This window comes from Anomaloglossus baeobatrachus, chromosome 4 (assembly GCF_048569485.1).
Source record: "Anomaloglossus baeobatrachus isolate aAnoBae1 chromosome 4, aAnoBae1.hap1, whole genome shotgun sequence".
In the NCBI taxonomy this organism is placed as follows: Eukaryota; Metazoa; Chordata; class Amphibia; order Anura; family Aromobatidae; genus Anomaloglossus; species Anomaloglossus baeobatrachus.
In genome coordinates, this window is record NC_134356.1 from 477,601,112 (window position 1) to 477,614,310 (window position 13,199).

Below are 13,199 nucleotides of genomic sequence, written 5' to 3' on the forward strand. Positions count from 1 at the left end.
ATATAATCACTTATCCTGGGTGGTGCATGTAGAACTTGATTCTAGTTCTTCATTTTAAATAGTAATCTTTATATATGACTAGGAGTCTCAGATTTACCAGATTCATTTTTTACTTTATTTCGTGATACCAATACAATCTTTACTCGCAGGATTTAACTTATCCTGGGTATCTGGAATGTTTTGTGTATATTTCTGAGAAAGACCCTGTTTTTATTCTGTAACAATCTTATATCCCCCAGATGATTCATTGTGGTGATGTTTTACCTGTCTTTTAATGATTGTCTATTGTGTTTTTTTCTTAATAAAGATTTGTCATATGTTGCACATATACTCTTTGTTCTCCAGTTCGTTGATATGCCGTTGAGTAGTGCCACTTGAGTAGGTGGTTTATGGTGACCACCTCTCAGCAAAATTTAAATTGGATTCAATGTTGAGATTTTTGTTTGAGACCCGAGCATTGTAGTGCCTGCGCCTCACAAATATTTACCTTCTCATCGCTAGAGTATTCCCATTTCCTGCAATATCAGATTCATCCCATGAACAAGACCAAGCTATCACAAGGGGAAAAATCATAGTAATTTTTCTAATACTGGGCAACCCCATTTTATCCCCAGCCTTGATTTTCAATTCTTTTTATTTTGCATTATCATTTGTTCTTCCTACAGTTCTATTGTATGAGAAGCTGATATCATGCCCAACAAACTACTTATTACCGGGGTATTTGTGAACAAAGTATTGAGATCTAATACAATATGGAACAATACATAATACGTTTTTGTCTATAGGTTTTAGTTACATTTTGTTTATCTATATAATATATGGAAATGACGCATGCTCCTGTATGACAATGATAATACTTCCACTTTCCCAATCTGGATTAAAATCCAAACCAATTGTGAAAGATAAATTACATCACGTTTGTTGGAGAAGCTGCATTTTGTTTGTTTACTTCATACTTTTTTTTGTGCAAAAGGGAAAATTTATATGACTAAGGAAAATACTCACATTTCTAAAGATATGTCATTTACATCATCTTTAGTTCCAGTAAGAGATGCCGATAGTTGAGGAAATAGCTGCTTGTCTGCAAGGTGATTGGTTACTTGCATCTTGAATTGGTAATGGTAAGCTGCAATAATCAATACAAAAGTATTTCTGAGTGATATTAGGCAGTCTTTCCCTATAAATTACTGTTTATAAGATCTACAGTGAAGGTTTTTTACCTTAATGCTGAGGCCGTAAGCCATTGTAATGGTGCATTTTCACAAAGAGATTATCATGAATTGAGCTTTCCTAGGAATACTCATTTCATGGTATCTTTAGGTGTAAATAGGCAACTGGTCAACTGATGAACAAGTAAAACACTCCATCTGGTGAAATGATTTCTTGCGCTGCACAGAAGATCATCATTCTCAGCAGTGTCCTGTGTAAACAGGACGTGCTGCTGAGAACTATGGCAGCCTATGCGCATTGAAAGATCTATTGCAGATCATTCATTGAGCATCATTAAAGGGACTCTGTCAGTGCAGAATAAATGTTCAAACCAAGTACAGGTGCACATGCAACATGGCATGGCTAATCATTTAAATATACCTTCCCATCTGATTATTTTCCTCTATCTCCACCTTCCCCTCTGCTTTGACAGCCCTGACTATGGCTTTAAATGATTAGTCCCGCCATGATGCACCAAGCACCTGTCCTTGGTTTGAACAATCATTCTGTGCTGACCGTCTCTTTAAGTGTTCTCTGCCTGTCTAATCAGGCTATTAAATGACCATAGGTTGGTAAATATTTAATGATCGGTGGTTGTTTACCCCTTAATGACCTATGATGTGCTATTTACGTAATGGTTTGTCTCCCTCCATTTGAGGCGAGCTCGCACACTGAGCCTGCATCTTTATCGGCAGATGAAGGCTGAATAATTTAGCCTTCATGTGCCTCTAAAAGTTGTGGGTGGAGTGGTGTCCCACCCAAGGCTGTTAACCTGTTAAACGACGATGTCAATCTCTGACAGCAGAATTTAACACACACTGACCGGTTGCACTGTTCTGACCCCTCATCGGTACCATTGCAGGATGCTGATGTGTTGTGATGACAGCCAGGATTCAGCTCATGACCCCTGTGTCTGTCATCTCAGTACTCCTGTGAAAGCTAGATCATGGTTGCCATTCATAGAATGTGGTTTCTAAAATATACAGCAATGTTGTGACATTGCTGTAAATTGAATAAGTGATCAGACTATTGCAGGTTCTATTAAATACAGTACAAAATAGAAAAAAAATGTTTTAAAAATATGAAGAAAAATAAAAATGTTCAAATTATTATTGCTGCAATCATAAAAGTATGAGCTATCCAAATAATTATAAAATAAATTAATCTGATAGGAAAACAGCGTAACGAGAAAAAAGCAAAATACCAGAATTGCAGTTTTTCAGCCGCTTCAACAACAAAAAAATGTAATAAAAGGTGATTAAAAGATTATATATACCCCAAGATAATATCAATAATCACAGCTCAGAAGCAGAAAAACAAGCATTCACACAGCTCCATATCTCAAAAATTGAAAACGTTACGACTCTCGGTAAGTCACGGGACAAGTCAGATTTTTTTTTTCCCAAAATTTCTGAATTTTTTTTCAACGCTTAAAACAAAAACTATACATGTTTGGTATCTACATAATATCTACATAATCATTCTGACATGGAGAATCATACTGCCAGGTCAATTTTATGGTAAAAACCTTTTTTTGCTTTTTTGCCACACTTGGAATTTTTTTCCACTTACTATTACATCATATGATAAAATGGATGGTGCCATTCAAAAGTACAACTCATCCTACAAAAAAACAAGTCTTAAATTGAAAAATAATAAAGTTATGGCTCTGGGAAAATGGGGATGAAAAAACGAAAATGAACGCAAAAATGAAAAAAATCGCCCGGTCCATAAGGGATTAATTTTAACCCATTACATGTAAACCCACCAGTCTCTTGCCCAAAATAATCCCAATTCCTAGACTTGGTAAATTAGAGGCAAACAATGAAATTTGTGAGATGTCCTAGATGGAAAAAAAAAATCACTCAATTCTTAAAAAGCAAGCAGTTTCCTCTTTCATTAGATGTTTTAGCATATTATAGTGATCTACTTTGGTTTACCATTTTTGTATCTGATTTTGCCATTTTCTTGTCCAACCTCTTCTAGATATGTAAAAATGTGCCTGTTCCTGCCAAAGATGTAGATATCTGAAGCGCTAGTAAACTATTGTTGACAACTCCTAATGACTCTCTTCTTAACTTCTCCTTCACAAAAACCTTTCATTAAACAGTCTTTGCCTGCAGAAAGATGTTGGAAATTCAAGGAAAGCATCCGTGACCATCCATTCTAGGATTGGTAATTTGTACTTGGAGAACCTGGCTCCCACCTCTGTCATCTGATAGAAGTTAATGTATATTCCAATGTAGAACCACAAATGTTCTGTAGCAGTTACTGATTTGTGGAGTAACAATGAGTCCTCAGCAGACTAATTATGGCTATAAATGTTAGTCTGTATGCAGAATGGAAATGCTTTCAGGTGTCGGAGAGCAATTACTGAGACTTTCCCGTGCTTGGCTGGGCGCCTGCATATGTTCCTTCTGGCTCACAAAGAGGGGATGGTACAATAAAGCCTTGCACATTGGGATTCAGGCAGCAGCTTCCTGTGCGCATATTTATATTAGAAGCATATAGTATTAGTCTCGGGCAAATCTGCTTCTCTTTATAATTAGAAAGAAAGAAGAAAGGTCTTTGCAAAATTGCTCGTTTTACAGATTAGAATACGTTAAATATCATGAAGCCATAACTAGGTCATAACCCAGACGACTTGAGCTTCTGGGTAAGATGTTGAGATGTAACGCAGACAAACAGACATAACTCATCAAATCTGACAACTGTATCTGATTATACAACGTCTGCTAAAAATATGTCATAGGTAAAACCTGCGATTCCTCAGCTTTCCCAGAAATCCACTTATATAATGACTATTTTTATAATTTATTCTTATCCTTTGCAGGCAATGCACAAACTAAATTACATGGTTGAATTTACAGGTACATTGAGTTTCTGGTAGGAAACATTTTGCAGTGTGTTGCCTGAGGCATATAAAGATAAAGTGAGCTGGCCAGACTCATAAAGAACAGAAGTGGAGATGTAACCCTGGGTTATGCATCTTCAAAGTCAAAACAAGAATCAAAAGATCTTTCCCGAATTTCTTTGGAGGAGTTCACTGAGCTATTACCTCTAGGGGAGAATCCTGAGCAAGGTAGATGGGTATGTGACCTCAGGAACGAAGAAATACAAGCATAGAACATTGTATACATGTGCTGTGAAAGAGTCATGGTTCTTCATTTATCAAAGCAAATATTAATACAGTAACTCACATTGCAATGCAAGATAATGGGTGGGATAAAAAAAAGTACAACTAACAAAATAACAATACCACAAAAGAGTTAGTGCTGCTTAAAAGTTTGCGAACCATTCAGAATTTTCCATATTTCTTGGTAGATTTGTCCTGAAGTTACATCATATCACATATGTGCTAATAGTATATTAAGAAAATCAAATTAAAAAAAAAAAGCAAAACAAAAATGACTGGATCATTTTCCTCATTTCAAAAATGACAATGTCACATGTCTGAGTGGCAAATGTATGTGAATCTTTAGGATTGACAGATAATTAATGGGTGAAATTAGATTCTGGTATTTTCAATCAATTGGGTGACAATCAGGCGAAAATGTTTTAGTGAAAGAATGAGGAGGCATCTGTTGAAGTCTGACCTTTGAACACATTTGTAGAAATGTATCACGGCTCAATCAAAGGAGAATCCTGAAGACCTCAGTGGGAGAGTTGTTGATCTTCGCCTGGCTTGCAAAGGTTATAAAACCATCTTTTAAATGTTTGGTCTTCATGACTCAACAGTCAGATGGCTTGTATAGAAATGGAGCAAGAATTATTACACTCCCCAGGAGTGGTCAACCAACAAAGAACACTGCAAATGCAAGGTGCATTATAGTCCTTAAGGTCACAAAGGAACCCAAGGTAAACCTCTAAACAACTAAAGGCCTGTCATTAGCTAATGTTAGCAAGGCCACCATCAGAAGGACATTGTATAACAATTATGTGCATGACCAGATTGCAAGGAGAAAAGCCACTGTTCTCTGAAAAGAACTTTGCTGCCTGTCTGTAGTTTTCTAAAGATATAAGGGTACTTTCACACTACTTTTTTTTTAACATGCGTCCTGAACGTTTTTTTAAAAACAAAAACGGATCCAGTACAAATGTGTTTTCATGTCAATGTATTTGCAATGGACTCACGTCAACATGCGTTCACATGCGGTTGCGTGCAGTAGAGTCAGGATCCAGTTACTTGCAGTATTTTAACTTTTTTCAAAAACGCTACCTGTGTGCTCTACTAAGCATGCCCAGAAACCAGCCTGGTGTGATCACAGAGAGTCTCTCTCCCTCTCTTCTCTCTCCCCTCTCTCCCTCTCTTCTCTCCTGTCTATCCTTATGTCTCCTCTGTCTCTCCTCTTGCTCTCCCCCTCTCCCTTCAACAGCGGCGTGTGCATTTGCAGGCTGTCAGGTCAAGTTCGACTGACTCCCGATCACATGACTCCAATGCCTGCCCATAAACTGCAAGTGAAAGGATCCTGTAAAATAACACTTGCGTTTGCATGCGTTCAACAGGATCCAGTCATATGTGTTTTGCGTTTTTTTGACGTCCGTCAAAAGCATGTTAAAAAAAAACGTAGTATGAAAGTACCCTAACCTCGACAAGCCAAAAAGCAATTGGAGCAATGTTTTTGAGAGCACTTGAGATCAAAAGCGCTTTGTTATGATTGAAGAAAGGAAAACCCTGCATGACAGTATAAAAACATAACTCCTTTGGGCCGTAACGGCTTTTCATCATTGATGGACCAATATAATAAAAAATAAAATAAAAACTACTGAAACATAATTCTGAATTATACCAGCCAATTCTCAAAGAAAATGTCAGGACATCTATCCATGCACTGAATGTCAAATGACAGGTCATGCAGCAAGACAACAATCAAAAATGGATTAGTCATTCTAAAAATTGTTTAAAAGAACAGAGAGTTCTCAGTGGTTGATACCTTTTAATAAAAAAAGGTATCAACCACTGAGAACTCTCTGTTCTTTTAAACAATTTTTTTATCTCTACTGGCTAACACGGTACAAAGATATATTTTACTTTAGTCATTCTAGAAACTAATGTTTATAAAGGAATAAAGTTACATTTTGGAATGGCCAGATCAAAGCCCTGCCCTTAGTCCTATTAAAATGTTGTGGAAGGACCTAAAGCAGGGGTGGGGAACCTCCGGCCCGCGGGCCGTATGCGGCCCGCGATGACATTTAATGCGGCCCCCGGGCACATTCCAGGCTACCCCAGTGCTCGAGCGGCACTTGCGCTTTTGCCAGCCGCCGGCCCTTTAAAATCCCAGTGCGTTATGGGTAGATACTAGAATGTATGGGCTATTTACAGATCCTGATTGCAGCCCGTACTAGAATGTACGGGCTCTTTTCGGAACCTGACTACAGCCCATACATTCTAGACTGAACCCGGGACTGTGCTCGCATGCTGAGGGTTTACCTTGAGGGCGGGGTAAACAGCGCGCTGTGCTCCAGTCATAGCAGAAGAGGTGCAGCAGATGCCTTCCTGCTGTACATGCCTCCCGGACCTGTGCTATGTGACTCCTCCTCCTCCCCTTGTACTGTGAGTATGCAACCCATCGCTGCCCCCCCATCCAGTGCTGTGTACCCCCTAGTACTGTGTGTTGCCCCAAGTGCTGTGTACCCCCCAGTACTGTGTGTAACCCCTCAGTGCTGTGTAATCTGTGCAGCCTCCTAGTGCTGTCAGTGCTGCCACATCGTGCTCTCCCTGCTGCCTCCTAGTGCTGTCACCTAATGCTCTCCATGCTGCCTTTTAGTGCTGTCACTGTCAGTGCTCTCTGTGCTGCCACCTAGTGCTCTCTGTGCTGCCACCTAGTGGTCTCTGTGCTGCCACCTAGTGCTCTCTGTGCTGTCACTGTCAGTGCTGTTTGTGCTGCCACCTAGTGCTCTTTGTGCTGCCACCTAGTGCTCCCTGTGCTGCCACCTAGCGCTCCCTGTGCTGCCAACTAGCGCTCTCTGTGCTGCCGCCTAGCGCTCTGTGCTGCCGCCTAGCGCTTTCTGTGCTGCCGCCTAGTGCTGTCCGTTGTGCCGCCTAGTACTGTCCGTTGTGCCACCTAGTGCTGTCCGTTATGCCGCCTAGTGCTGTCCGTTGTGCCGCCGCCTAGTGCTGTTCGTGCTGCCACCTAGTTCTTTCCATGCTGCCACCTAGTGCTCTCTGTGCTGCCACCTAGTGCTCTGTGCTGCCGCCTAGCGCTCTCTGTGCTGCCGCCTAGCGCTCTCTGTGCTGCCGCCTAGCGCTCTCTGTGCTGCTGCCTAGCGCTGTCCTTTGTGCCGCCTAGTGCTGTCCGTTGTGCCGCCTAGCGCTGTCCGTTGTGCCGCCTAGCGCTGTCCGTTGTGCCGCCTAGTGCTGTCCGTTGTGCCGCCTAGTGCTGTTCATTGTGCCGCCTAGTGCGGTCCGTTGTGCCGCCTAGTGCTGTCCGTTGTGCCGCCGCCTAGTGCTGTCTGTGCCCGCCACTAGTGCTGTCCATGCTTAGCATCTCCTGTGATGTATACACCCCTCCTGTGATCTATACGCTCCTCCTGTGATGTATACGCCCCAGCCTGTCCTGGGATGTATATGCCTCAATGTTTCCTGTGATGTATATGCCTCAGTGTCTCCTGTGATGTATATGCGCCCCAGTGTCTTCTGTGATGTATATGCCCCAGCTTCTCCTGCGATGTGTATGCCCCCAGCCTCTCCAGACCAAGACAAACCTGGAAAAGCAGTTGTGAGAAACAAAATGATCAATATCACCGAACATCACAGCCGCACCAAAGAGAAGCAGCTCCTGCCACCACAGTAGGGGTGAGTTAATTAATTGTTTGACCAAATATAGATTGGTCGTTTTCAAGTTGATAATTTGGTGCGGCCCCCGAAGGTTGGTAGAAAATTCCAAATGGCCCCCGGCAGTAAAAAGGTTCCCCACCCCTGACCTAAAGCGAAGAGTTCATGTGAGAAATCCCAGCAAGATAAAAGTTAAAGGGGTTATCAGCAGATCAGTCTGTATGGGATGGTGTAGAGTCAGTGTTATTCCCTTGATGATTCTCAAAAGAGAGGAAACATGTCGGGAGATACCATGTTTGGACCTTCAAGGGATATTTATGATTTAATTATTAGTCGTGGACTGCCCTTGTCAGGACAGGAGTACTTTTGGGATGCCAAGGCCAATGTAAAATAGGGCCATAAAAGGGCATCAGAATCCTCCCATTATAAACCATCTGACGGTTTCAGTGGTGGAACTGGGCCGAAGAATATTTTTCTCCTGGACCAACATATTTGGTGAGATTGTTCTGATTTTACTTTCATTTTAATTGATATACTGTGTACTGGAGTTTTGTCTCGGCTCAGGCCTGCTGCATGGTGAGCATGATTTCACCACTGTGACTGGTGCTGTGAATACAGTGTTTCCACCCATATCCTGTCCACCACCATTAACATGAGAACGGCGGCAGCTATAGGAATAGAAGTGGTGTACAGTTATAGTAAAGTAGCCATGCGCTACACAATGAAACCACCTATAGCGCCACCTGGTGAAGAACAAGGGAGTAAAGGGCCCATTACATGCTACGATATATCTGACGATATGTCGTCGGGGGTCACGTCGTTAGTGACGCACATCCGGCATCGTTTGACATATCTTAGCGTGTGACAGCTACGAGCGACTGTGAACGAGCAAAAATACTCACCTTATCGTTGCTCGTTGACACGTCGCTCATTTTCAAAATATCGATTGTCCTTCAGCGCGCCGGTTGTTCATTGTTCCCAAGGCAGCACACATCGCTCCGTGTAACACCTCAGGAATGATGAACTGCAGCTTACCTGCGGCCGCCGGCAATGCAGAAGGAAGGAGGTGGGCGGGATGTTATGTCCCGCTCATCTCCGCCCCTCCGCTTCTATTGGCCAGCCGCTGTGGGACATCGCTGTGATGCAGAACGTCCCTCCCCCTTCAGGAAGAGGATGTTCACCGCCCACAGCGACATCGTCCGGGAGGTAAGTACGTGTGACGGGGGTTACCGACTTTGTGCGACACGGGCAACAAATTGCCCGTAACACACAAACGATGGGGGGGCGGGTGCGATCGCACATGCGAATGCACGATAAATCGACGCATGTAAAGTGGCCTTTAGCATTTTTATCTCAAAAACGGATTGAGATAGAGAAAAAAGTGAATTACAAAGTTGTAGGGCATCATCAATTCAATACGAATCGACACCTTGCATACAGAAATGCTATGATTAGAACGTGTAAAACTCACAAGGCTGCAGACATGAAGCGATACCTCATGGAGACCTTCCTACAAGTTATTGGGTATGGTGGCTGCATGGAGTGGCCTCCACGCTCACCTAACCTGACCCCATTTAACTTCTTTGTGAGGTCCCATCAAACAGCAGGTGTATGCGACCCCTCCACCAACATTGCAGGACCTACGATGACGTATTACAGATGCTTGTGCAAACGTGTCACCCACCATATTGCACAACTTGCAGCAAGATACAGTACGCTGTCCAGAATCCAGATGTGCATTGCAGCTGACGGTGGCCACTTTGAGCATCAAAGTTAAATGAGCGCCATGTGCATGACCAACATTCAATGTTTTGGGGGGGGGGGGTCATGGGTTTCATATCATAGCATTTCTGTATGCAAGGTGTCGATTCGTATTGAATTGATGAGGCCCTACAATTTTTTAATTCACTTTTTTTCTCTATCTTGTTCCGTTTGAGATAAAAGTGCTAACTCAGTTGTTTTCCACCAGGTGGCGCTATAGGTGGTTTCATTGCGTAGCGCATGGCTACTTTACTATACCTAGACACCACTTCTATTCCTATAGATGGCGCTGTTCTCAAGTTAATGGTGGTGGACAGGATATGGGTGGACACACTGTATATCTAAATACACTATATATTGATCTTAAAAAGAATGAGGTTTCTGAACCACTGTTCTTTCCCTGTTTTAACCTCAGTCTCAATAGTTTATATTTTAGTATTTGTATGTGTTGTTCATTTGTTAACATTTGTGGCGTTTTACACTTAAAATTAAAGGTTACGTTTTATATAATAGGTTCACTTTTGCTTTTCCCGCCTTTGTTAATCTAAAGCAGCAGAATCACCAGCAGGAGCTTCCTAACTGCAGGGAGCCAGCTGTTAATCACCATGATGTTGGTAGTCACGCCCTATTTATGGAGTAGCTTGGAAGAGTAAAAGCTGCTGTATTGATGGAAGTAGCAGAATCGCTGGCAGGAGTGGTCCCGGTAGAACAGGCAGGTAGTTAGTAACTACCTGACTGTTAGGCCCATAGTACAAAAATAAAATAGTCCCAGATAACCTCTTTAAAGCTGTTTAGAGGGAGGAAAGATCTAAAATTCCTTCAAAATGATAGGAAGGATTAATCAACAATTACCAGAAATGTAAAGATGCAGTTATTGCTGCACACCAAAGACTGAAAACAAAGGATTACATCCTTTTGTCACTCTCAGACATATGCTATTAGATCTTTTTCTTTACTTGAGCCTAATATTTTTGACATTTGTTTTATTTGTTCTCAATCTACTTTGGGACTTTTGTGGAAAATTCAGAGGGCTTCACAAACTTTCAAGCACCACTGTATATGTACACCATTATTTATAATAAAGAAAAAGCTATTAATTATCTCATAGCAAAAATGTAGTAGATGCTGAATATTAGCAAATAGTCAAGGTTGTGTTTCTGAATTAGACAAATAAAATTACGTTTGTCTGGTTGTACTATCTTCTAATACGGACAGAGAATTTGTTTTGTGATGTCCCCATGCTGAGGGCTTGTAATGCCTACATTTAAGGTCTGGTTACATTGCAATGCTAATTCATTGAATGACTAGCTTTGTAATATGCATTTATATCTGGAAAAGACAGTCAATTGGTTCTTTACAGAGTCTTTCATCAGGACCATGGATAGCAAAGTAGAGATTAGTGACTGCTTCTTAGGTTTGTCCATTTTCCCAATTTAAATTAATTCGAGTCTATGTATAATATCATTCTGGTGGGATACAGGTGATATTGAACTTGCAGGAAAACGCAGTTTGAGAACGTTTTACATTTTTTATGACTAAAGTGTTGATGCAGACATGAATACTGGTACGTTAGAATCTGTACCTCGTACAATGTTTCACCTTTGGAATATAATAGCACTGATACTGCCGAGCCTCCAGTGTTTATACTGACACATCCCTTTACACTCCTGATGAATTTTGGGGTGTATACCATTTGGATCCATGACTTGTTTATTTTTGACTTTTAAAGACAGCTGTGCAGTTTAATTTTTGTATTAGGGGATAAAGTGTTTTGTTAACCCTTTATCTATATGAACAAAAATGAATACATTTTCCACAAAATGTCTCCCATTTAAAGGGTTATTCTTAACGTGTTGTTTTATGTCTTATTACCCAGTGATGCAAGGTGGGCTTAGGAACTGTGATAGTAGGACTCTGCAACACTGTCCTGAATAAAGTGCAGGTGAACATATTCGGCCTTCACTCCATCTACTGTCAAAGGGACTTCCAGAAACATGTCAGCACTGTATTCACAGCCCCTTTCACAATGAATGGAGCAGAGACTGAGCATGTGCACCTCGTCTCTATTCAGGACTGTGCTGCACAGTCCCACTCTTGAGCTTGCAAAGCCATGATGCCCTAATCTCTGCATTGCCGTGTGATAGGGGATAACTTATATTGAGACTAAAGGCCACTTTACACATGGCGACATCGCTAGCGGTGTCGCTACCGATCGCACCCGCCCCTGTCGTTTGTGTGTCACGGGCAAATCGCTGCCCGTGGCGCACAATATAGTTAGTGCCCGTCACACATACCTGCCTAACGACGTCGCTGTGGCCGGCGAACTGCCTCTTTTCTAAGGGGGAGGTTCGTGCGGCGTCACAACGACATCACACGGCAGGAGGCCAATCAAAGCGGAGGGGCGGAGTGCAGCCTAAGGAAAGACACACCCACCTCGTTGCTGGTGGACGCAGGTACGGTGTTGCTCATCGTTCCTGGGGTGTCACACGTGGCGATGTGTGCTGCCTCAGGAACGACGAACAACCTGCGTCCTGCACCAGCAACGATATTTGGGATTTGAATGATGTGTCAACAATCAACAATTAGGTGAGTATTTTTGATCGTTAGCAGTCGATCGTACGTTTCACACGCAATGACGTCGCTAACGAGGCCGGATGTGCGTTACAAATTCCTTGACCCCCAACGACATCTCGTTAGCGATGTTGTTGCGTGTAAAGCCCCCTTAAAGACTGCTTTACATGCAGCGACATCACTAGCGATGTCTCTGGTGAAAGCACCTGCCCCCGTCGGTTGTGCGTCACGGGAAAATCGCTGCCCGTGGCGCACAACATCGCTCGGACCCATGATACGGACTTACCTGCTTAGCGACGTCGCTGTGGCCGGCAAACCACCTCCTTTCTAAGGGGGCAGTTCGTGCAGCGTCACAGCGATGTCACACGGCAGCCATCCAACAGAAGCGGAGAAGCGAAGAAGCAGCCGAAAGAAAGTGACTCCCACCTTCTTCCTGGAGGACACAGGTAAGGTCTTGTTCCTCGTTCCTGGGGTGTGACACGTAGCGATGTGTACTGCCTCAGAAACGACGAACAACTTGCGCCCTGCAACAGCAACGATATTTGGGATTAGAACGATGTGTCAACGATCAACGATTAGGTGAGTAATTTTGATCGTTTGCAGTCGTTGATACGTTTCACACGCAACAATGTCGCTAATGAGGCCGGATGTGCGTCACGAATTCCGTGACCACAACAACATCTCGTTAGCGATGTCGTTGCGAGTAAAGCCCCTTTAACTCTTTCATTGGGAGATATTTTGAGACATTTAGAAAGTACATTCATTTATTATTCACCTGGCATTTATTTTTTTCTCTTTAAAACAATATATTAATTTCTACCTAATTCTAATCCCCCTTCCACTATTCCATTGAGATTAATTTTCAGAAGACCACATTCACATT

At 42.4% G+C, this 13,199-nt stretch overlaps 1 protein-coding gene across 1 annotated transcript in view; it reads right to left on the reverse strand.

Moving 5' to 3' along the window:
- Positions 1-13,199, reverse strand: part of LIPC (lipase C, hepatic type) — a 324,937-nt gene that overhangs the window by 8,425 nt on the left and 303,313 nt on the right. Inside the window, exon 8 of the mRNA XM_075342733.1 lies at positions 1,006-1,126. Within this exon, the coding sequence (XP_075198848.1) occupies positions 1,006-1,126 (121 nt within the window). The remainder of the gene's footprint in view (positions 1-1,005; positions 1,127-13,199) is intronic.